Source organism: Eumetopias jubatus, unplaced genomic scaffold (assembly GCF_037043125.1).
Source record: "Eumetopias jubatus isolate StellerSeaLion01/CBP00866 unplaced genomic scaffold, mEumJub1_p1.0 scaffold_12, whole genome shotgun sequence".
Lineage (NCBI taxonomy): Eukaryota > Metazoa > Chordata > Mammalia > Carnivora > Otariidae > Eumetopias > Eumetopias jubatus.
In genome coordinates, this window is record NW_028274818.1 from 52001474 (window position 1) to 52024424 (window position 22951).

Consider the following 22951-nt stretch of genomic DNA (forward strand, 5'->3'; position numbering starts at 1 on the left):
AAAAGATTTTGTTCTGTCTCGCTTTGACAGTAATAAAAGATTTTGTTACGGTAGAATTTCAAAAAGGTGAAATCAAGAATCCCTCGCAAATATAAAAGGAATGTGACAAATATTTTATTCAATTCAATGAGGGAACCAGTAAGATGTCAAAACTGTTATCAAAGTGTATTTGCATAATGGATCCTTAGAGGCAATTTATTTCTATTTTTTTAAAGATTTTATTTGAGATAGAGTGGGGAGTGGGGCAGAGGGAGAGCATCTCAAGCATGAGCATGGAGCCTGAAACAGGGCTTGATCTCACAACCCTGAGATCATGACCTGAGCCGAAACCAATAGTTGAATGCTCAACAGACTGAGCCACCCCGGGCACTCCTAAGTGCCTGCACTTTATTTTTTTTTAAAGATTTTATTTATTTGAGCAAGAGAGAATGAGAGATAGCACGAGAGGGAAGAGGGTCAGAGGGAGAAGCAGACTCTCCACTGAGCAGGGACCCCGATGTGGGACTCGATCCCGGGACTCCAGGATCATGACCTGAGCCGAAGGCAGTTGCTTAACCAACTGAGCCACCCAGGCACCCATGCCTGCACTTTAATAATGGAATGTTAGTGTATGGTTGCAAAGTTAGATACAAACTGGCTAATGTCCTACCAGGGTAATAAGCCATATATAACCTTTGGAGTATCCATTCTACTGAAAAGAAAGTAGGGATTTGCATCCCTACTGGACATAAATCTACAACTTAACATGTAACTTCACTAAGTCTAGGACCTTTAATCAGTAGTGAACAGTGAATTTCATTTACTGTTCATGTTAAGAACATTCATGACTTCTAACTACCAAATTCAGTATTTTTTTGAATAATTTTGCTATTTTACTTTTTACATAAAATTTCTCATTTTTTTAAAGATTTTATTTGAGAGAATGAGAGAGAGAGAGAGAGAGAGAGAGCACATGGTGGGGGGGAGAGTGAGAGGGAGAAGCAGGCTCCCCGCTGAGCAGGGAGCCTGATGCGGAACTCGATCCTGGGACTCCAGGATCATGACCTGAGCCGAAGGCAGTCGCTTAACCAACTGAGCCACCCAGGTGCCCCAAAATTTCTCATTTTTTAAAATACCACATGGGTCAGGGGCTCCGGGCTGTCTCAGTTGGAAGAGCATGCAACTCTTGATCTCGGGTAGTGAATTTGAGCTCCATATTGGCTGTAGAGATGACTAAAAAACAAACAAACAGAAAAACATTAAAAGAAATAAAAAAATACCACATGGCCCAAACAGAAGAGGTCTGTGGTCTGGGTTTGAACCACAAACTGTAATTCTACAATCTCTGTTTAATATTCTTAATACATGCTGAATTGTAAGAGGAGCTGACTAATCTCTTGGATTTCACTTAGGTTCCATGGACTCCCAGAACAAAATGCAAATTGGGATTCTCTGTACTCTGCCTCCACTTCCAAGAACTCCTCTGGAGTTCGGCTTGAGTTATGCTATCACCCGCTGTGCTGTACTTTGAAAGACTTGTAGCAACTACCTCATCCAGGATTAGCCAGTTCGATTTTTGCGAGACTTTGGAATTGGCACCTGGAGATGCCAGTTCATCTCTGCCGGTCACTTGAAGAATAAACATGTGAACTTGGTAGTTGTGCACTTAGAAGCAGGAAAACTTGTTTTCGGAGGGAGAAGCAGCAGTAGATAAGTATTACCTGGCGAGACGAGCAGAAGCGAGATTAAGAAACAGTTGCTTAAGTTCCTGATGGCATTCCAGTCCTTGTCCCCGCGCCTCTTCAGGCCCCACTGTTTGGCCTTTATGAAATGAATACACCTATTCCTTTTTTTTTAAGATTTTATTTTTATCTGACAGAGAGAGACACAGCGAGAGCGGGAACACAAGCAGGGGGAGTGGGGGAGGGAGAAGCAGGCTTCCCGCTGAGCAGGGAGCCCGATGCGGGGCTCGATCCCAGGACCCGGGGATCACGACCAGAGCTGAAGGCAGACGCTTAATGACTGAGCCACCCAAGCGCCCCACACCTATTCTTTTTAATTAATTGCCTTATTATTATTAAACTAGCTGTTAGTGTCTGGTACGTACAACCAAGGAATCTCTAGTATATAGAGAAGAGGGCCCTTGGCAATGCTGCGTGCACAGGATCTTTCTGCAGGGGATAGCCTGCAGCAAACTCCTGGCATATTCTTTCTTTCTAAATGGACTGGAGTCTTAAGGTCCGTTAAGAAGTGTTACATAAGGGGCACCTGGGTGGCTCAGTCAGTTGAGCATCTGCCTTCGGCTCAGGTCGTGATCCCAGGGTCCTTGGATCGAGCCCCACATCAGGCTCCCTGCTCAGTGGGAAGCCTGCTTCTCCTCCCTCTCCCTCTGCCTGCTGGTCCCCCTGCTTGTGTGCTCTCTGTCAAATAAATAAAATCTTAAAAAAAAAGTGTTACATAAACATTGGGTTCAGATGATTCAGAATAAAGTTAACTGGAAACAAATAAAAAAGACAGGTATGGACTTCAGAACAAATGTTTATTACTGCTTAATGGGGCCAAAGTGGCAACACAAAGCATTGAAAACATCACTGACTCACAAAAACAGTCACCTTGTTACCTTCTTGGTTGAATTTATTTCACAAGGCTTCATTCACACATGAAAACAAGATACTAATCCAAGTTCATAACTGTTATAAAAGTAAACATTTGCTGGGACAATGTACAATAAATTGCACTTTTCTTAACAAGCATTACATTTACACTGATAGCCTGTACTATACATAATACATGGAATTATGGAAACAGCTACTTGGTCAGTGTTTACAGAGGCTGCTCACTCATGTTTCTTTTGTAGTCAGCACTGTTTGGGCCAATCAACTCCTTTATTCTAGAACCTGTATTCATTAGAGAAGTCATGGACAAAATCATAGAAGTCACAAAAATAAATGGTACAGAATTTCTACTACCTCCTCAGCAAGGGAAAGGTAGGAGTTGAAAGAAGGGAAGTGATGCTGATTGAGAAACTTCTTCCTTCATTTGAACTGAGGATCCATACATTATGCAAAATACCAAAAATGGAGAATATGGTGCAAAAGGCTATTGGGTCATCTTGGATTCTGGGACCATCTCCAGCTTTATTCTTGTGCTTTCATGACACCAGAGTCTTGATGCATTTATATATTTATAATTAAGTTGCCTATATTTTATTCCATATATAATATACAGTTATTAAAAGTTACATTTTAACAGAAAATATTTTACATGGTAACTTATTGCCAATGAAAAAGGAAAGTAACTTAAAATGTTTATTTTCTACTCAATGATTCTTTTTTCTTAAAGTTTTCCGAACACTAATGATAAACCAAGGATGGAGGTGGGGAGAATGGGACATATTGATGAAGATGTTTTTGTAACACATAATGAATTCCTTTGGAGATATGCTTGACATGTAGTCTTTTAGATGGAAGCTGGGAAGGGGACACCTGACAGCTGACTGGAGTCACTCAGCCACTTGTCAACATCCGCTTTTCTCGTTACAACTCACAATCGTCATCTGTTGAGATGCAGCCCACGTGGAAGCATTCATTGTGGTAACTTTTGAGAGAGAAGGAAATTCCTAAAATGAAGGGCTTTGCGTGTGTTACATGGAAGTCACTGTAAGAGAGGAAGGCTGTTCTAGAGCAGTTCTAGTTCAGGGTGGCACCAGCAGGTCAACCAGAGGGAAAGACTGGCCACGTATGTATTCAGGGGCCGTACAAAGAGGCAGGGATCCTCTATGTAAAATTCTACCAGTCACGCACACACACAAGTCAAACAGTGTTCAAATCAAACAACAGCAGTTGTCCGTTCTCTCATTTACTTGTAATTGAAGCAAGAAAATCAGCTATTTAAGAGTTTGGATTTTTTAAAAGAGTAAGTTCTACAACAGAATCCTCTTGCTAAGTAATTACAAGTGTTCTTTCCCAGAGAGAGAAAACAAGGTATCTAATTTTTTAAAGGCTCCCTTTTCCCTGCAAGGGATCTTGAAATCAGACAACCACCTTAGCAGAATCATTAGTGGGCTGACTGCAGCTAAAGAAAACTCTCCCTTACGTTAGTTACACGTGTAGGCCCCATCCTGAGTAACTGATCAGCTCCTTTCAGGATCTCTCATCTCATGCCCTGAACTGTGCATTCTCTTGTTTTTCTCACTTTCACTGGGAAATAAAGCCACTAGTTATTAATTGGAAAATATTTTAAGAAAATGGAGTAGGGGCTTGAGAAAAATATTAATATACGGTATAGAATGAAAATTTTGGAAAAAAAGAAGTATTATTATTAACTATCCCAACATCAGTACAAAGATTGCTTTTGTACTTTACTTTGGAAATTTAAGAAAGCCAATGAAAATATTACAAACTGAATAGCTGGGAGAAGGCAAGAGAGAGAGTGGTTGTATGGAAAGAGGCCAGAGGCCTATATGACATTCCTATTAGTGTTTCTGATAGGCATTCACACACAGAACATTAGGTAGCTGAGAATTTCTTTGCATTAAATTATATGTAACTAAATATAACCAAATTGTGTCATGGCTCAGGGTGTGAAGCTAGCAAACATATGCACTACAAAATTCAGCTGAGTTTTTTTCAGCTTCAAAGAATGTGTTAAACAAGAGTCTCAAGATATAAAAGCTAATGAACTGAACTATCAAATTGAAATTCATTCCTTTCATTTATTCTGCAGAATTAAATGAAAAGATAAATCATCACTCTTCAGAATACTGCAAGTGTTGGATTTCTGGAGGAATGTTTCATACAACATATCCCAGGAAAAGATGAAAAACACTCTAGAATATTTGGAAATTTCCTAGCTATCTGGGCTGGTTGATGTCTTTCTAAAAGAAATTCAAGAAAAGAGTAGCAATTTTCAAATATATTTCAAAATAAGTGAAATTAAAACTAACAGTTACTTAATACAGGGATGCATGAGTTTTCAAACAATACACGGGGAAGGACTGGGGTGGTGCTATTATAACATGTTGAATGAATAATCATATCATATACCAAATTTTGAATTTTCTTTCTATCTAGTATTGCTACTGACCCAAAGGCATTGCAGTGAGGAACAGTTTAGACTTATGGTACCAATACACATACCTAAGTATGATATGGAACTGGAGAAGAAAAAAAAATCTATAGATTGCCATTAAAATCTTTTGACAGAGTTAAGAGAAAATGCAAAAAGACAGATTACACATTTGGAATGTATGTACCTGGTGATTTTGTTTAAAGAAAAAAAAATGTAAGGGGCTCTGGAACTGAGCCTGGTGTACAGGTGAGGACTGTACCTACAGCCATTCTATTTCTCCATCAACTACCGCGTAAGGAAAAATACACAACTTAGGCATTCTGTGGAATGTGCTGATTTTTGGAAGTTAAAAAGAGCTCTGTACAGTAAAACTGTATGATTCACAAAACACAAAAGAACATCTTTGATTTAGCTGGCCATTTGATAAGGCAACTTGTACAAGGCTTCTTGGAATCAAAGCATAAAGTACCAGCAAAGCTAAAAAATTATACTAAATAATTTACAGAAACAAGTACCAAGATGCAATTTTCTAGCCATTATATTTTACAACAACAAAAAAGCAGATTACCTTTTCTAAATCACCAAGTAGGGAATATCAGAGTCAACATGGACACTCAGAATGCTTGATTACAAGGACATGATTATAATGAAAGATGACAGGACAAAACACAATTCTGTAAGAAAAGTATTTGATGAGTGTAACAAAGGATAACATCCATATCAGTTTTACGCGTTGTAGATGATATAATAAACACCAATGAAGGGGACTTAACTCTTTAGAGTTTAATGATCATTTTGGAGGAAAGGATCTATTATGAGCAACTTATAGTGCATGCTCCTGGAGTTGAAATGGCTCTTATTTAATTTTTACTTCCTTTTTTTTTTTTTTAAGATTTTATTTATTTGACAGAGAGAGACAGCGAAAGAGGGAACACAGCAGGGGGAGTGGGAGAGGGAGAAGCAGCCTTCCCGCATAGCAGGAAGCCCGATGTGGGGCTCAATCCCAGGACCCTGGGATCATGACCTGAGCCGAAGGCAGACGCTTACGCTTAATGACTGAGCCACCCAGGCTTCCAAGAATGTGTTACTTTTAATTGCAACATATGGCACAGATGAGAATCACTCTGGCTACAGAGTTTAAGATCCTTTGCAAAGAATATGTTCAACAATGAAGCGCAGTATGAGTATCAATAAATGTTATTGTACATAGCGGACAGTAGTTTGGTTGGCATAAAAGGACCAAAGCCTCCAAACTAGCTGAGAAAATGTGAAAATTAGTTTTGCGGTTACCAAAAGATTTCCTGCAAGGACTATATATATAGATAGGTTAAATATAATTGAAAAAAACAATTTCCACCAACTTTTAAAGAACAGCTTTACTTCTCCATGAGATAAGTATTTCTATAAAGATTTTATATTCAATCAAAAATGTTACCAATGCATTTGCATCTCTTCATCTGGGGTACCAAGGGCATTTTAGGGAGATACAGAAATCAGTAAAAGTTGTCTAACAGTAAACTAAGATGATGTGAAGCTGACCTTTATTTCCCATTTCATAACTTTAAAAAGTAAAGTATATTAGTGTTTACTTAGCAAATATATGTCAACATTAAATGAAATACTCTGTCCCTGGTTCTCTATTTCATTTGAAGCACAATGGCTGACCCTGGGCCTTTCTAGGCTTCTCTGGTAAAGGTTCCCTAATGCTGCAACTCACAATAGCCACCTCTGACTTCACGTTTGCTGTAAGTCACAACTGTGTTCAGACTTAAGAATCGGCAATTCCCATGTAGAGTTTCTCAAAAGGACCTGTTAGAATACTAGGGCCAAATGATTTATCTTATCCTGCATTTATCAAAATCTCTGTTCATCTAGGGTGTTTTCTCAATAGTCTATCTTATTCCATGGTTCTTGGTACTTCATTTCCAGATATACCCATCAGGAAATGAAAATAAACTCATTCTTTTTGGGGGGCCTGTTCAATCCCAGGTTTATTCTTTAGACAGGATTATCGTTTTCCAGGGAGTCACTTTCAGGAAGAAACCTGACAGTTGTCATAAATGGTCCCACAGTGTGCTTTATCTGAATAAATTCTGAAAAGATAAGAGGTTTATATTTCAATCTTTTTGCTTTTTCTTTTCTTTTTCTGTGACAAATATCATTCTATCACTTCAACCTTGGAATAAAAGACATCTCCATTTTTATGTAAAATAAGTGTAATTATGAATAATTAGTTCTAAATAAAAAGCATTTAGTTCTGAATTACTTATTTCCAACTAAACATCAGGCATATAAAATAATGGGTAATACTATGATGGAACTGAACATGGCCTTCCATAAAGAAGCTCGAAAGCAGGTATTCAACATAACTCAGGTCAGTTTAAACATCCCTTTGCAAAGTGTCAAACGAGAAAGAGTGAGAGCTACTGAGAGATCCTGGCTTGCTTTCTGGCCTCCTGTACTTTCCTGCAAAGGGATACGGGGAGATTCCTCCTGGGTTTCTGTCCCTTTGATCGTTGTGCTCTTGTGCTTGTGGGGAGGCTGGAACTATGTGCTCTCCTTGGGGGGCTGGGTGACTGGCGGTGGCTGCAGCGGCTGGGTGCCCGTGGCCGTTTTGATAGAGTTCAGGGTTTTGCTAAACCAAGAGTTTTTTGCAGCTTGGATTTCATTCATAAGGGCTCCTCTCTGATGTTCAAGTTCCTAATTAAGAAAAGAAAATCATCTGAGTTATACAAGTGTTTTCTCTCTGCCCAAAAAACCAAAGTATAGCTTCTTGGAATCCCCCGGCCTGTATAGCTGCAGCTGTCCCCCCACAAAACCCACAAGAGATTTAATTGGCTTCTTAATGCAAGACAACAGTTTAGGGCTAAGAGTTACCACTGAAAGTCAGAATCTTGCTTCCACTGAACAGCCAGCTCATTTTATCTTTTCTTCCCCCTGCGTTTTTGGTCCAAATTTAGGTTTAGGTAACAACATGTTTAAAACAACAAATAGACATATGGATGAACTTCTACTGATGATGTAAGCATGAATGAATTCTAGTTGCAAACACATGGCCTTTGCCCCTGAGAACATCCTGGGTCCAGCACAGAAATGGTTAAGGGTCGCTAGTGCGGCTCAGGTTAGAGGCATGGCAGGCTATGGTGGTGGGTAAGGACCTTGGGAAAAGGGAAATGGAAACAGTCCATCAGAAGCCAGGACTATTTTTCTAATTATGTTATCTTCCGATATGGACATAGATTTTGGGGAAAGGGATTTGGTAAAGTCAGGTAAAGATGAAGGAGAAAAAGCTCCAAAGCAAAGAATGGGTGTCAGCTAATGTTCACCTGTCAGGGGGAGGACAACAGAGAAGGTCTGGCCTTTCATTTTCAGCATCAGCTACCACAGTGACTGAAGTTCGATGAGAAGGAGGGGCCTTGGCAACAGAAATCTCAGGGTAAGCTAAAAAAGCATATGCTTAAACCTGTTCTAGGATATTATTTTAATCACTACATCTTCATTTAAAACTATGTGTTTATGTCACTTTAAAAATAATGATGTAAAATGTGACTACGGAGGACACATTAGTGTGCCAAAACTCTGTTCATCGTATGTGGAAACATCTTCAGATGCTGAGCTGGATGGGTGGGCCCAAAGGATGAGAATGTGTCCTAGGGCACAGACTGTGTGTCTTCTCTGGTCACCGACCTGGATTTTGCACTTGGCCTCCACCAGCTGCAGCTTGGTCTGTGCCAACTCCAGCTCCATCTCCCTCAGCTGCTTCTTCAGGGCGTCCTTCTCATCAGCCAGGTCTACGCCCTGCTCCTCCCTGCTGATGGCCGCAGGCTTCAGAGTGCCCTCTTTGCTGAAAATGTCGCTGCAGTGTTTACAGGCCATCATTTTACCCTGAAATAGCCAAAGAGAGAACCCACATCAAACGACTTCATGGCAGAAATCACTTCCTGAAACAAGAGAAGATGTTCATGTAGATGCTGCTGTGGTCCTCAAAGGCAGGCCTACTTCTGAAGGTAATTATTTTTCTTGTGCTGCAACCAAAATGGTTTTAGCACAAAACCCAACTGTGGGGGTGCCTGGGTGGCTCAGTCATTAACTTAGTACACTTAACAACTGTGGTGTGGGATGGCTGGGTGGCTCAGTCATTAAGCGTGGTGTGGGGTGCCTGGTGGCTTAGTCATTAAGCGTCTGCCTTCAGCTCAGGTCGTGATCCCAGGGTCCTGGGATCGAGCCCTGCATCAGGCTCCCTGCTCGGCGGGAAGCCTGCTTCTCCCTCTCCCACTCCCCCTGCTTGTGTTCCCTCTCTCTCTGTGTCTCTCTCTGTCAAATAAATAAAATCTTTAAAAAAAAAAAACCCAGCTGTGCAAGTTAGGTGCTCCTTGTTTCTTAAAGTATGTCTAGAGAGACCCTGGAAATGGAAACTATGAGAGCATCTCTGTGAAACCTGTTCTAGAAATTCTGTGCTGCCATTAGTCTTTCTAGAGCCCCATGCCATAGGCTCTCCACGCAGTGTCTCCTGAATCCTAGAGTTACCGTAAAACCACATACTCTCATCACCCCCATTGTAAGTGAAGAACTTCAAGAGTCTAAGTAGCTGGCCCACAGTAGACTGAGAAAGGTCATTGTGATGGACCTAAATCTATGCTTGCAACAAAGTTTATGTCATGTCCTTTGGTTCAGCTTTAAAGCAAAGAGGATCATTATTGTTCAAGGTAATGAAAGTAACTCTGCCTTGTGCCTGGCCTACCAATCAGGTGCAGAGCACTGACCAAAAACAACTCTTCAACACACTGGTGCTATTGTTTTCTTAAAATACTTCCAAAAATAGTTTAGAGCTAAAAGATATTACAGAATATTTCTATTTTAATATACTACTACATATTATAGTATGTCCATAACCGAAACTACACTCCTCTCTTCACACACACACACACACACACACACCTCTCCTCACATTTCTGTATCATTATGCCTGTTTTTCCATCATTTAGGCCTGAACACTGGGGTCATCTTTTCTTTCCCTTCTCCTTCATTCCATATTCAGCTGGTCACTAAATTATTTCTCTGACATGTCCAAGCTCTTCCCATCCCAGGCCTGAATCCCTAGAAATCACCTTCTCAGCCCCCACTGATTGGTTTTTTTTTTAATTAACATATAATGTATTATTGGTTTCAGGGGTACTGGTCTGTGATTCATCAGTCTTATATAATACCCAGTGCTCATTACAACACATACCCGGATTGCTTTCTTATCCCATCTTTAAGGCACTCTTCAGATTCCTACCTGATTAATATTCATTAGACACTTGAAAGATATCTGGTAACTCTCTTCAGAACCTGTAAGAATAATCAGCCCACTACTGGCACTAAATAAGCACATAGCAAGTATTTGTTATATACAGTCATTGTTGACTAAATAAGGTGTTAAAGTACTGGCTTTCGATCTGGGTTCTTAAATGATTAGAAGTTTACCAAGCTGGGTAAGCAGTTCTATTAGGCTGAACCATATGAAGGAACAGACTCCCTGAGGGAGGAGGACATTTCAGCAGGGAGAGCACGGTGTGCAAGGAAGCTGGCCCTTCAGAGAACTGAAGGGAGTCGGAGCAGGGCCCAGCGGGAGGAGATGGCTCAGCAGTGAGAGGAAGGAAGTGACAAGGGTTCTCCATGGCCCCGTGGTAAAGGTTCTCAACTGTAATGCTATCGAATCCCGATTTTATCCCATAGAAAATGCCTGCACTGCATCTTGTGCTCCACGTTGGAGAGACAGCAGCGAGCCTCATGAGGCTGCAGTCGGCAGGCGAGCTGAAGAACAGACGTGTGCTGGAGGCTGCAGAGTCCCACCGAGCATCCATCTCCCCGTCTTCCTCACTAACAGAACTCGGATTTTATTTGGGCTGGCAGTTTGCCCAGTTAAAAGATGCCATTCCCCAGACTCCCCTGAAGCTAAGTGTGGCCATGAAATTCAGTTCTGATAGGTCAGCAAAGTGTGGTATGGAGCTTTAAGGAAGGCCACTTAGAGCTTACCCAGTTGGAGGTGGGCCCTTGTACCCTTGCATCTCCTTCTGGCCTAAAATTCTACCCTGGAAGGTGGGTGTGATGGGGGCCACTCCAGTTGAATCCAAGTCACCCTGAGGATGGAAGCCCATGCTGAGGGTGTGGGTCACCGATAACTGACGAGCGTGGATTGCTGATAAAACCAAGGATCTTTCTAGCCCACGACTTTTTTTTTTTTTTTTTTACATGATATAATCAACATCTTTTGTGTTTAAGCCATTGTTATTTTGGGTTTCCTCTCTGTGGCCAATCTAATTCTAAACTGATAGACAGAGTGAGAGAGTCGTATTTATCTTGGGGAATGCTCATTCTAATTCTAGTGTAGAGGATTACCTGAAGGGGGAATGGTGTGATGGGAGGACGGAGACATCAAAAGCCACAGCACTGCGCCGAACAAGAGATGAAAAGGAAGTAGCGCTGGGGCAAGAGGCTGTAGGTCAGTGTAGTAACCAAGGCTACGGAGAGTAGAGTCTCACTCCCTGGGTTCAAATCCCGGCCTTACTACTTACTGTGACCTTGAGATCATGAATGACCTGATTTGGTGATCATTGTCCAAATAAATAAATAAACCAAGATCTAATAAATCATTAAAAAGAAGATATAATAGGGGCGCCTGGGTGGGTCAGTCGGTTAAAAGTCTGCCTTCGGCTCAGGTTATGATCCCAGGGTCTTGGAATCGAGTCCTGCATCGGGCTCCCTGCTCAGCGGAGAGACTGCTTCTCCCTCTCCCTCTACAGCTCCCCTGCTTGTGCTCTCTCTCCCTCTCTCTCTCTAATAAATAAAATCTTTTTTAAAAAAGAAGAAGATATAATAGGGTCTACCTTCTCAGGAATTTGTGAAGGTTAAATGGGATAATCCTTGGAAAAGTACACACAGAAAGTGTTTAGTAGGTGTTAGTTGTTGTTCTTTACTCAGCTAAAACAAGTGCAAGTTCTTCTGCCTGAATGTCATGGGCTTTCATTAGCCAAGCCTACCTCTTTATCCAGTATTTCCCTTGATTCCTTAATACACACTCGAAACACATTAGTCTCCTTAAGGAGACTCATTGTGATTTCTGGGTCTTCACCCACAGTCTCTTCCAGAACGTCCTTTTTAAATCCTTCTCACAGAATTCTACCCATCCTGCTTCAGTCCAGCCTCCTCCACAAATTCATCTTTGGTCTGTAGTTCTTACGATTTTGCTTTCTGTATAACCCTGCTTGTCAGTGTCATCCAACTCAGTGCTGACTTACATGCTTTTGAACTATTCCCTAAATATTTCACATGCATATGTATAACTTGCTCCCAGGAAAATTCTAAACTTTTTGTTATGTATAATTTCTGTAAAACAACATTAGTCTAACAGCTGTGCACATAGTTACATGCTCAATAAAACCTTGAGTGATCTATATAAATTCACTTCATTTATATTTCTACGAAGATTTTAGTTCAGGATAGTTAACGCTTTTATGCCAAGGCACCTCATCAACTGAGTGTTAGTGTAAATAAAAGGATGATAAAGGCTAAGGAGGAAGACGGTAAAGGCAGCCCAGAGAGGAAAGACACGAACCCAAAATTTTAGCAGGTTTGGGCAGGGAGATGACCAACATCATAGTCACTAATAACAGACTGTTTTAGAACAGGAAATAAGAAAAAACCACTTGGGATACAAAGTCAGAACAAGGTTCATATTTTCAGTTCTCATGTCTCAGATTTTCAGGTTATAAACTTACAAAAATATGTGTTTATTGTGTGCCAACCACTAAGCTAAGCACTTTATATATGTGATCTTATTTAACCTTAAAAATAACCCGCCGAGGCAGGTAATGTCTCTATCTCACAGGGTACAAAATATAGCTTAGAGAGGTAAATAACTGGTCCAAGTTGTTCAGGGATATGCTAACGTGCCTAGAACGCATTTATGCACTAGCATCCAACCTGAATATATTCAAAGAGAACTCCGTTGGGTTTCCGTCATGCAGGTCACGAGAGCCGGCCGTGCCCACGCTGCTTAAGACACCAACTCATTTGCTTTGCGGCTGTTGCTATGGAACAAGCAATCGCTTTTCTCACATAAGCAACAACGGAGTCTCACCACCAGGGGGCAGCATATAAACAAATGCTCTCTACACAACGGGTGGAGAGCAACGGCATGATCCTCCGGGGTCGCATCCCGAAGCCACATCCATTCAGGCACAGTTGGGATGCTGGGGGCTCCCGGGCGTCCACCCTCCAAGAAGGCTCAGGGGCCTCTTGTGACAAGGCTTAAGTCCTACTACCTGCCTCCGACAACCCCTGAGACTGATGGGAACACAACCGTTCCGCGGGCAGTGAAGAGGATCACACCCGAATCAGAGACAGATTCTGTTATCCAGCGTTCCTAAATCCTTCCGCGCACCGACAGGGGCAGGGCGGGCGTGACGTCATAAACTGTCCTGCCTGGGGGGCGTCCTCACGCACTGGGATCGTCCTATCAGGTAGTGAGGTAAGACTGTGAATCTGGAAGAAGCCAAACCACAGAGCTATTTCTCTCTCCCTCACCTTTACCACTTCTAGCTCCTCCTTGCTGGCCGCTTGCTGTGTCTCCAGTCTGGTACTTAACTGGGAACAGATCTGAAGAAAAGAGAAGAGTTTCTTTATTAGGACACAGAACAACTCTGATGTGCACATCCCTGTGTATCAACTCATACAGTGCTCTGGCTTCTCTGGTGCTAGAGAAAATTTTGCAAAAGAACAGCCCTGCAAATGCCACCCATGCCCAGCAGAGAGCCTGAGAGTGTTCCATGCATAAAGTATATTTTGATCTTAATTAGTAGAAAAACACATGGGGTAATTTGATTTCTGTCACTAGACTTTGTGACTATTTCCAGTGAATTCCTGTCCTGTTTTTGGAATCAGTCTATAGAATTTTTGCTGAGTATCCACTCTGTGCAAAGTACCATTCTGGAAACCTGATGAAAAGAATTCTGGACTAGAAACTTCTCCTATGGACAGCCACAGAGAGAGTCTCTGTTTTCAATGACCAAAGTTTCCTTAAGAAGTTGGGGCACCTGGGTGGCTCAGTTGGTTAAGCGACTGCCTTCGGCTCAGGTCATGATCCTGGAGTCCCAGGATCGAGTCCCATGTCAGGCTCCCTGCTCAGCAGGGAGTCTGCCTCTCCCTCTGACCCTCTTCCCTCTCGTGCTCTCTATTTCTCATTCTCTCTCTCTCAAATAAATAAAATCTTAAAAAAAAAAAATGACCAGAAAATAAAGACTAAAATTCTGATCAAGGGGTTTGGCAACATGGCGTGAAATGACAAGCCTGAGGTCCAGCTCTAGTACTTTCCAGCAGTGTGTCCTTGGGTGAATTCACGAACCTTCCTAAGGTTCAGTTCCCTCATAAATACAAAGTGCTGTGCTGTGATAATCAGTGGGAAAAAATGTATGCAAAGGATTCAATATGGCACCTGGCCTATAATAAGTGCTCATTAAAGAGAATCTCATTATTGATTCTGAAATAAGGTGCTAACAACAAGTACTAGGAGCAGGTAGGAATAAGTGCTTTCAAAGCCAAAACCAACCAACCAACCAGCCAAACAAAACCATTTGCTTAAAAAAATTACTAGATGTTCAAATTCCTTGAGTGACATACAGATCTTTTGTTTCTGAAAAGTGGAATAAACAAAGTTAAGGGAGGTCAAATTTTAAAATGCAATTTGAACTAAAAACGTAAAAGATCTACCTGTATTATCAAAACAGGCTTTTTTTAAAAAAAAGATTTTTTTTATTTGAGAGAGATAAAAAGCATGAGTGGGGGGAGGGGCAGAGGGAGAGGGAGAAGCAGACTCCCCACTAAGACTCCCACTGAGCAGGGACCTGGAGATCATGATCTGAGCTGAAGGCAGATGTTTAACCAACTGAGTTACCCAGGCACCCCTGGGATTTTTTTTTTTATAATGTCTGTCTTGAGGGGTGTCTGCCTTCGGCTCAGGTAATGATCCCACAGTCCTGGGAAAGAGTCATTACACACCCCCACACGCCCCCCCCCCGCTTGGTGGGGAGTCTGCTTCTCCCTCTCCCTACTCATGTTCTCTCTCTCATATAAATAAATGAAATCTTAAAAAAAAAAATGGCTCTAGAGACCAGGGCCTGCTTGTAGAGTTATTTCCAATTTCTCCAGATCCAAGCCTGGAAATAATGAATAGGACTATACTGGCTGATGTGAAAAAGATGCAGTCTCCCTAGTAATTTTGGCAAACCATATACCCTTTCAAATAACCCCAAAGATTCCAAAATAAAGCCAGTCATAGCCAATTCCAACTACAGAATGCATGTGGATTATGTTTTATATCCTAATTATCTTCAGGCAGATGGGTCTGTTGCCTTTTACATTACTGGTAGTGCCTGCCAGATAATATTCAAGAACAGTCCCAAGTATTACTATTTTGAAGAGTGCTGCACATGGCGGCTACCCATGGCCTAATGTGGTGATGAAAGAAAACCCATTTGCAGTGATGGCAAGTTCCATAGCACATGGTCTTTAATGTTCCTTGGATTGGTTAATGTTTAACCATCCCTTCTCCTAGTTACCCAAATTGAAAATCTCGGGATCACCTTCAGTGTTTCCCTTGTCCAGCAAAAAATGACGATGTTTTGTGTCTTTCTCTTCTCCATTTTCATTACTACTTATTTTAGTTTAAGGCTATTTTCTCACCTAGACTCTACGATTAGCCTCTTACTGGTCTGTATCTTTGCCTGTGGGTCTCTCCATTTGGTTCCACATTTCTCACTGGGACAGATCAGTGCCAACAAAATGTCCCTGATTATGCCACTTTTTTTGCTCAAACATTCCTACTGTAAACAGAATAAAATCCAAACTCCTCTGCCTAACCCGAAGCCCCTCCTCGAACTGGGACCCAACGCACCTTTGCTTCTTTTTTGTACTCGAACCTCTTGACAAACAAAACTACTTCTGTTCACTAACCCACCTCCATGCCTTTGCATGTGCTGTCCCTCTCTGCCCCATTTCTATCCCCCTTCGCTGCCTCCACATACCCAAATCTCGCCTGGCCTTTGAAGCACAGCTCAAATCACCCCTCCTCCAGGAAGGGTTTCATTTCCCATGGGCAATAAGCTCCCTTTCCTATTATTTGTGCACAGGTATTAGCTCCCCATTACAAGATCAGCTTCTAAAGGAGAGAAATTGAATTAATTCATCTCTTGATCCCCCAAAGAATCAAGTTTCTCAGATAGCAGGAATCAACACATATTATCATCAAAGAGAGTGAAACAGCTCTGAAGCCTTATTTCTAAGGATTCGTCCATTAAGGAGAAAAATCCTTCTGAAAAGATGTTCATAATATATGAAGTGAACCAGCTGCAAAAACTAGCACAAACAATATAAATGACATTTTTATTTATATAGCAACAATGCATATTCAGTATATGACAGTGACTATTTCTAGTTAGCAAGGTTAAGCGGGGGCGGGGGTGTTTTCTTTGTGCTCTTCTACACTTTCTTAATTTTCCATGAGGAACATAAATTTTATTTATAAGCAGCACATTTTAAAAAAGAATAGGAATCAGATTTCAAACTCCTACATGAGGCAGGAGACCCCAAGGAAGTTCTTAGGATAAGCAGGTGACATATGGTACCTTGGTTAATTCTGGAATGCTGGAACTGCTGCAGTCCATTCAAGGGTTTCTCAGCGACGCAGAGTCCTTGCCATGTCCCAGCAGAGACAAGACGATACTACTCGGGCAGGAATGAGGGCTTTCTGGGAGCACTCTGGTGAAGGGGCCAGGACAATCCTCAAGGAGAGCAAGCCCTCCATTAAGAGATCAAAGGTTCCCAACAGGTTTCCTGCTAGCCTTGGCCATGGTTGGGTAAGGCCACATGGCCACGTGGGAAGAAGAGCTCCCACATTCTATACTGTGACAGCAAAGGACACACTGATTCCCCAGATACTGTCATTTGATATAATCACTAAGCTTTAGTCCCTGGCAAAGAGGCAAATGTTACTAGTGAGGTCTACTGGAAATGTGCTTCTGAGGAGGGCAGAGACAGGATCCCAATGATAAAGATCAACTTTCCTGTTCCTCTCAATCTACCAAACATTGTAAACAGCCAACAGATTGTTTTGCTCAGTTACACCTCCCATGTTATCAGCAAGCATGTCCAGTCACTGTTTGTTTCAGAGGAGAAAGGAAGCCACCAAATTTAATGAATGCGTGCAATCATTGCTCTGGAAACTCTAAAGACAAAATTATTTTTCCCCCAAAGAAAAACAATATAAATAATCACTTTTATAGCAACGCAAACCGCAGTGGCACGATACCTGCTTATACTCAGCAATGATAGCTGTGGTCTTCTTTATCTCATACTCTGCTTTCTCCAGTTGTTTCCGGAAGACTTCTTTTAGCTAGAGAGAAAGAGAATGAGAAACACCAAGCCTCAGTCAAAAGCCTAAACAAAAGCCTGATCATCTCCAGAGATGCAGACATCTTTCTTTCTCTCCTGTAATGCACAAGACATATGAGCAACCCCATTATACAAGTGCTTATCCTTACCACTTACTTTATAAATATATTGTTAAATAAGTGTCCATTCAGAAACCATCTTCTTTCTTTTTTTTTTAATTTTATTTTTAAGGAATCTCTACACACAATGTGGGGCTTGAACTCACAACCCTGAGATCAACAGTTGCATGCTCCCCCGTCTGAGCCAGCCAGGCACCCCGAAGCTATCTTTATTCTTATGAGAGTCCAAAACAAAACAAAACACCCAGGCAATGTGCGTATTCCTACTGCTGTATAATCAATGACTGAAGAAGCAGGTTAGGCCTTCCCATTCAAAGCCCCCTACGGTCACTGCTGGTATTTCTCTGAAGGTGGGAACAGGAAGCTTTTGAGACCAGAGTCAGAAAAAGTTGGAGGAAGATAGATAAGAGCTTTGGAAGTCAGGAGATTCAGGGACTGAGCAGTGACTTTAGAAGGAGCCAGCATGATACATAATGCAGGTACTTGTTACAGTCACAGAAATGCTAAACCAAGAACACTGAGCTGAAAACCACATTTTTTTGTAGCCCAGCAATTCGGGCTTCTAGGTAGCAAGGAAGGTAGGGCAGGAAAAGCTCAGGTGCCACCAGACGAGGAAAGATTTCAGTTCTTCCATGTTGTTGACCAAACAAACAAACAAACACAAAACAACTCTGGTTAATCTTAAAGTACATAATCAGAATAAATTAAATTCTGCTTTGCAGCATCCCAAATTATAAATGAGGTATACGCTGTATTTGCTAATTCACAAATGGCTGCGATTTATAATTGGACTCCTAATCGTGAGAAGCTTTCCAAATTTCTTCATATTTGCTATGTTCTTAAATTCTAAAAGCAATTTATAGGACATATTGATTCAAAGTTATTTATATTAGTCTCTATTCTCTGTCTTACATAATTTAACGACGCAAATCACACCTTTCTCCCCTCCTACGATAAGGCGCCACAGACTTCAGGACAAACTTAGAAAGCTGAGAGGCTTTGAGCAAGTGTCACTTAATTTCTCTAAACCATGGTTTTCTTATCTGGCAAATGAAGAGAATAATCCCTATCTCACAAAGGTACCATAATGATCAAAACAGGATATACGCACATATACAAATACGTGCGTGTGTGTGTTTGTGTGTGCACACACACATACACCCACACACAAAGGGAGGGAAGAAGCTTGGGTTAAATTAATTTGCTAATAGCTTCATTTTTTTTTAAGATTTTATTTATTTATTTAATTGACAGAGAGAGAGAGAGACAGAGAGGGAACACAAGCAGGGGGAGTGGGAGAGGGAGAAGCAGGCTCCCTGCTGAGCAGGGAGCCCAATGTGGGGCTCGATGCCAGCACTCTGGGATCATGACCTGAGCCGAAGGCAGACACCGAACGACTGAGCCACCCAGGCACCCCTAATAGCTTCATTCTTTACCTAAAGTACTGAATTGAGCCCCCAAAAGGCAGGAGGTAAAAAACAAACAAACAAAACAAAACACAAAACCCAACAAAAGGCCTAGATCAAACTGGATAATCAGCTCCTAAAAAAAATTTGACTAGGTGAAAAAAACAAAACAAAACAAAAAACTTGGCCCACATTAAATGCCAAGAGTCATTTCATCATATTCCAATTTAAAAAAAAAAATCATGGAACACTTTTTATTAACCCTGGAAGGTGCTAAATGATACATCCCTTCATTAGTAACTTCAGTGGACTTTTTCTGCTTGGATACAGGTCTTTGAAATGGTTTGTGTTCTGTTTTATATTTAGTATTTTTGATGTCTTGGAATGAAACTCATTAAAATAAATGAGTGAATCATGCCTGGCAGAGATGGAGAACATTGGTGAGGCGGCCCACTCTTCCTCAGGAAGGCCGGAAGTCTCAACTCCTTGAGTAGAGAGGCCCCTCCTGTCCCTTATCAGGGAGGCCTTGGCCAGGTGGTGCGTCTTCCAGCTGATTAGCCCCCCAACGCATATGAAGACTGGAGGGTGCTAACTTCAAGGCTGGTTCCCAAAGGGCTGCTTTTTTCCTTCCCCCAGGGAGTAAGAGCTGAGAGCTCCACCAGGAATGCTGGCACTCCTTCTAAGGCATGAATCAGGAAAACCAAGAGGGACTGACTGAGCACCTCCCAGCAGAGATCTCTGCAGGCTTCCCGCTCCCCAAGCCTCTCAAACTACTGTTCAAGTCAGTTAGCTTGGAGACAGGACACAAACTGTGCAGATTTGTCAAAGCTCTTGGATCGTAATTCCAAGTTGCTAAACTTGGAGGAAACTTCACACTCTCGCTAGCCATCTGAGTCAAGGCAGATTCCTAAAACCTGTTCAAGGGGACAAATCAGTTCCTGCCCCTACTTCTAACGCCCTTCAAACGAAATGCCAAGACCCAACGCTGCTCACGTGTCCTGCTTCAACATCGCCCTTGATTTAGAGTAAGTTTAATTTTACTTCTTACTTAGAGTATTAATCAACTCCTCATGCCGACACACCTGCGTAAAGCAAAAGCCCACCGATGCCTCTTACCTGGGCCGTCTCTTCCTCTTGCTTCCTCTTCTCTTCTTCAGTCTCCACCAGCCTCTGCTTGGTCAAGAGGAGCTCCTTATTCAACACATCTGCCTTGTCTTCTGCCTGCACATCGGAGCACATCACAATCGTAAGGAAGGTGAAGAAAGAACGGGTGTGTATACTCTCTCCAAACCTAATCTCTAGTTATGATTGTTGCATCACTACCAGAAGCCATTCTCCCCCTCCTAGCTCACCCAGGGCATGGCTGCTTTCTTTGAATGCCAACTATATAGCAGGCACTCGGCACACATCATCTCTGATCCTCACAACAATAATTATTTTACTGATAATGGCAGTGAAGTTTGGAGAGATCAAATAACCTGACTGGGGCAGAATGAGAGCCATGATCTGAGTTCAGACGTGAATGGCCTCGAAGTGCGTGCTCTTTCTAAATGCTTCTTACACATGTTCAGATGTCACAACAGCACTCACTCTGAGACTGTGTAGATGGATAGGAGGAAGGGGTGGAGCCTTATATGGAAGCTTCTAGCTGTTAGTGCCTCGGGGTTGGGGGTACAGATTCAGAAAGAGACAGGCTGATCCATGGACGGCAGTTAGGTGAGAAAATCAAAGACCAGCAGAGGTAAAATGGCTCATGAGGGGCTCACACAGGACAGTGAGCACAGCAAGGAGAAATTAAGACCAAAACCCCATGATAAGATAGCCTTGGGGAAAACTGAAGTACGGACCAGGCATCCAAACAGAAAAGACCGTGTTTCTAGAATGGCTGAGAAAAACTCAGAGAGAATACTCTGGTCTTAATTTGGATACAGAGTCCAATTAACTGGGAAAGCACTGTGCATATATTTAACTAGTCAATGCGTGCCTACTGCACACCCTAGGCCCTTACCTCACCCTGAAGGTCTCAGCTTCCAGTTCACATCAGTAGTGAAGTGAGCCCTGAACCCTGTCCCACTCACCCTTATCTAAATCAGTTCCTCACCCCCATCTAAATTAGTTCCTCTGCTTACATCTCTCCTATTTCCCTTGATAGCACTTAGCACAATCTCTAGTGACAAATTACATGTGTGATTTATTTGTTTTGCCCATTAGACTTGCTCATCTGCTGGGGGCTCGAGTTTCTCTGTTCTTACAGTTCCCTGTGTCCCGTAGTCTAATGGTTATGGCTCTGTTTTCAGATACTTTGCAACTATGGTATAGTTAAGGTGAACAGTCCCTCTTAAAAAGACTCTAAAATTTGTTCTATTAAATTTTAAGGGGGAAATATACATAGCAAAAGAACATCCTGAAATCAGAGGTGGGCAAAATATCTGTTGCAAGTTACGTTTTCATAAATTTTAAGACATCTGATGCAGATTATAGACACTCAAAACAGCGAATTCTAGAGCCAGTCAGATGACTGCCATCAAAGCAGGGAACACCTCCCCAGAGTCTCTGAGGGAGGGTCACCGAGCAGTGAATCAAGAATAGCTATACAGATCATTTCAGTGTTCTTAAAAATTGAACCAAATCTAGCTCCCTATAACGTCAGCCCACTGGTTCAAGTTCTACCTCAGAATATTTGAGCAACAGCCCTCCTAATAAAGAAGAGTGCAATTTAACATCCTCTTCGGTACCCCCTGCATTTTCCATTTTGTGAAGAGATGAGTCCTTTCTCTTCATGACACTCTGAAGTGAATGTTTTCTAAGTTTGGTTTCTTAAAGAGACTCACCCCCAATTTTTAGCCTTTTGTAAATTTCTATCTGGACATACAAGCTTCTTAAATTGTGCATAACATCTAGCCTTTATATTTTATAGTTTTAGAACACTAAAGGAATGTTTCTGACATCTGCAGAAATTGCTGTGGGTCCCATATGGGAGGAGCGTCAGTATTTTCCAGAAGCTTCATCCAGAGTCTCTCCACTATGTTAAACAGTGAAGTCAGAATGATTCTACTGCTCATCAAGTTAGGACCAGATCTGAAAAAACTTGGTTCTCCTAAAAACAGTCTTCTGGGTCTTTGGACAGCCAATTTCTACACCTCACTTAAGTAGAAATCATCTTTCATGTTAAATGAATCTCTAGGAATGTAATACTACACAGATAGATACTGATATTCTTTGAACTCAAACCATAAAATCTTCACCATAATTTGTTAAGATCACTGTCATTAATTCTAATCACCAACATCTTTTTTTTAAGATTTATTTATTTATTTGAGAGAGACAGAGAGAGAGCAGGGGGAGGGGCAGAGGAAGAGAGAGAGAGAGAGAATCTCAAGCAGATTCCCTGCTGAGTGCAGAGCCTGATGTGGGGCTCAATCTCAGGACCCTGAGATCATGACCTGAGCCAAAATCAAGAGTTGGCTGCCCCATTGACTGAGCCACCCCAGCGCCCATCACTTACCAACATCTTATAAGGCCTTATTTTTTTGTAAAGATTTTATTTACTTGAGAGAGAGAGAGCACAAGCAGGGAGAGTGGCAGGCAGAGCAGGCAGAAGGAGAAGCAGACTCCCCGACGAGCAGGGAGCCTGATGTGGGGGCTCGATCCCAGGACCCCAGGATCACCACCCAAGTCGAAGGCAGACGCTTAACCAACTGAGCCACCCAGGTGCCCCCTTATAATGCCTTATCGATGTGGAGACTTTGAATTGCTACCTAAGGTTCATATGACATACATAGGAGAGGAAAAAGCACTGCCATTTGTGATTTAATCATGAATCGACCAATAACCTGATCAAAAGGTTCAGCTCTCACATCAGGGATGAGGATCTTTCAGAAATGAGTTCTCAAAGAACTCGCCAAGCCCAAGCCCGTTGTTCAATCTAAAACAAAACAAAACACTTCG

At 41.9% G+C, this 22951-nt stretch overlaps 1 protein-coding gene across 6 annotated transcripts in view; it reads right to left on the reverse strand.

Annotated features, from left to right (window-relative positions):
* Nucleotides 1–2499: 2499 nt before the first annotated feature.
* Nucleotides 2500–22951, reverse strand: part of RABGAP1L (RAB GTPase activating protein 1 like) — a 754336-nt gene continuing 733884 nt past the window's right edge. For all 6 annotated transcript variants that reach the window (XM_028122981.2, XM_028122980.2, XM_028122985.2 and 3 more), the window contains 5 exons: nucleotides 20120–20224; nucleotides 17396–17479; nucleotides 13618–13689; nucleotides 8737–8934; nucleotides 2500–7749 (listed from right to left, as the gene is read on the reverse strand). In XM_028122981.2, coding sequence (XP_027978782.1) covers nucleotides 7597–7749; nucleotides 8737–8934; nucleotides 13618–13689; nucleotides 17396–17479; nucleotides 20120–20224 — 612 coding nt within the window. In that variant the 3' untranslated portion in view covers nucleotides 2500–7596. The remainder of the gene's footprint in view (nucleotides 7750–8736; nucleotides 8935–13617; nucleotides 13690–17395; nucleotides 17480–20119; nucleotides 20225–22951) is intronic.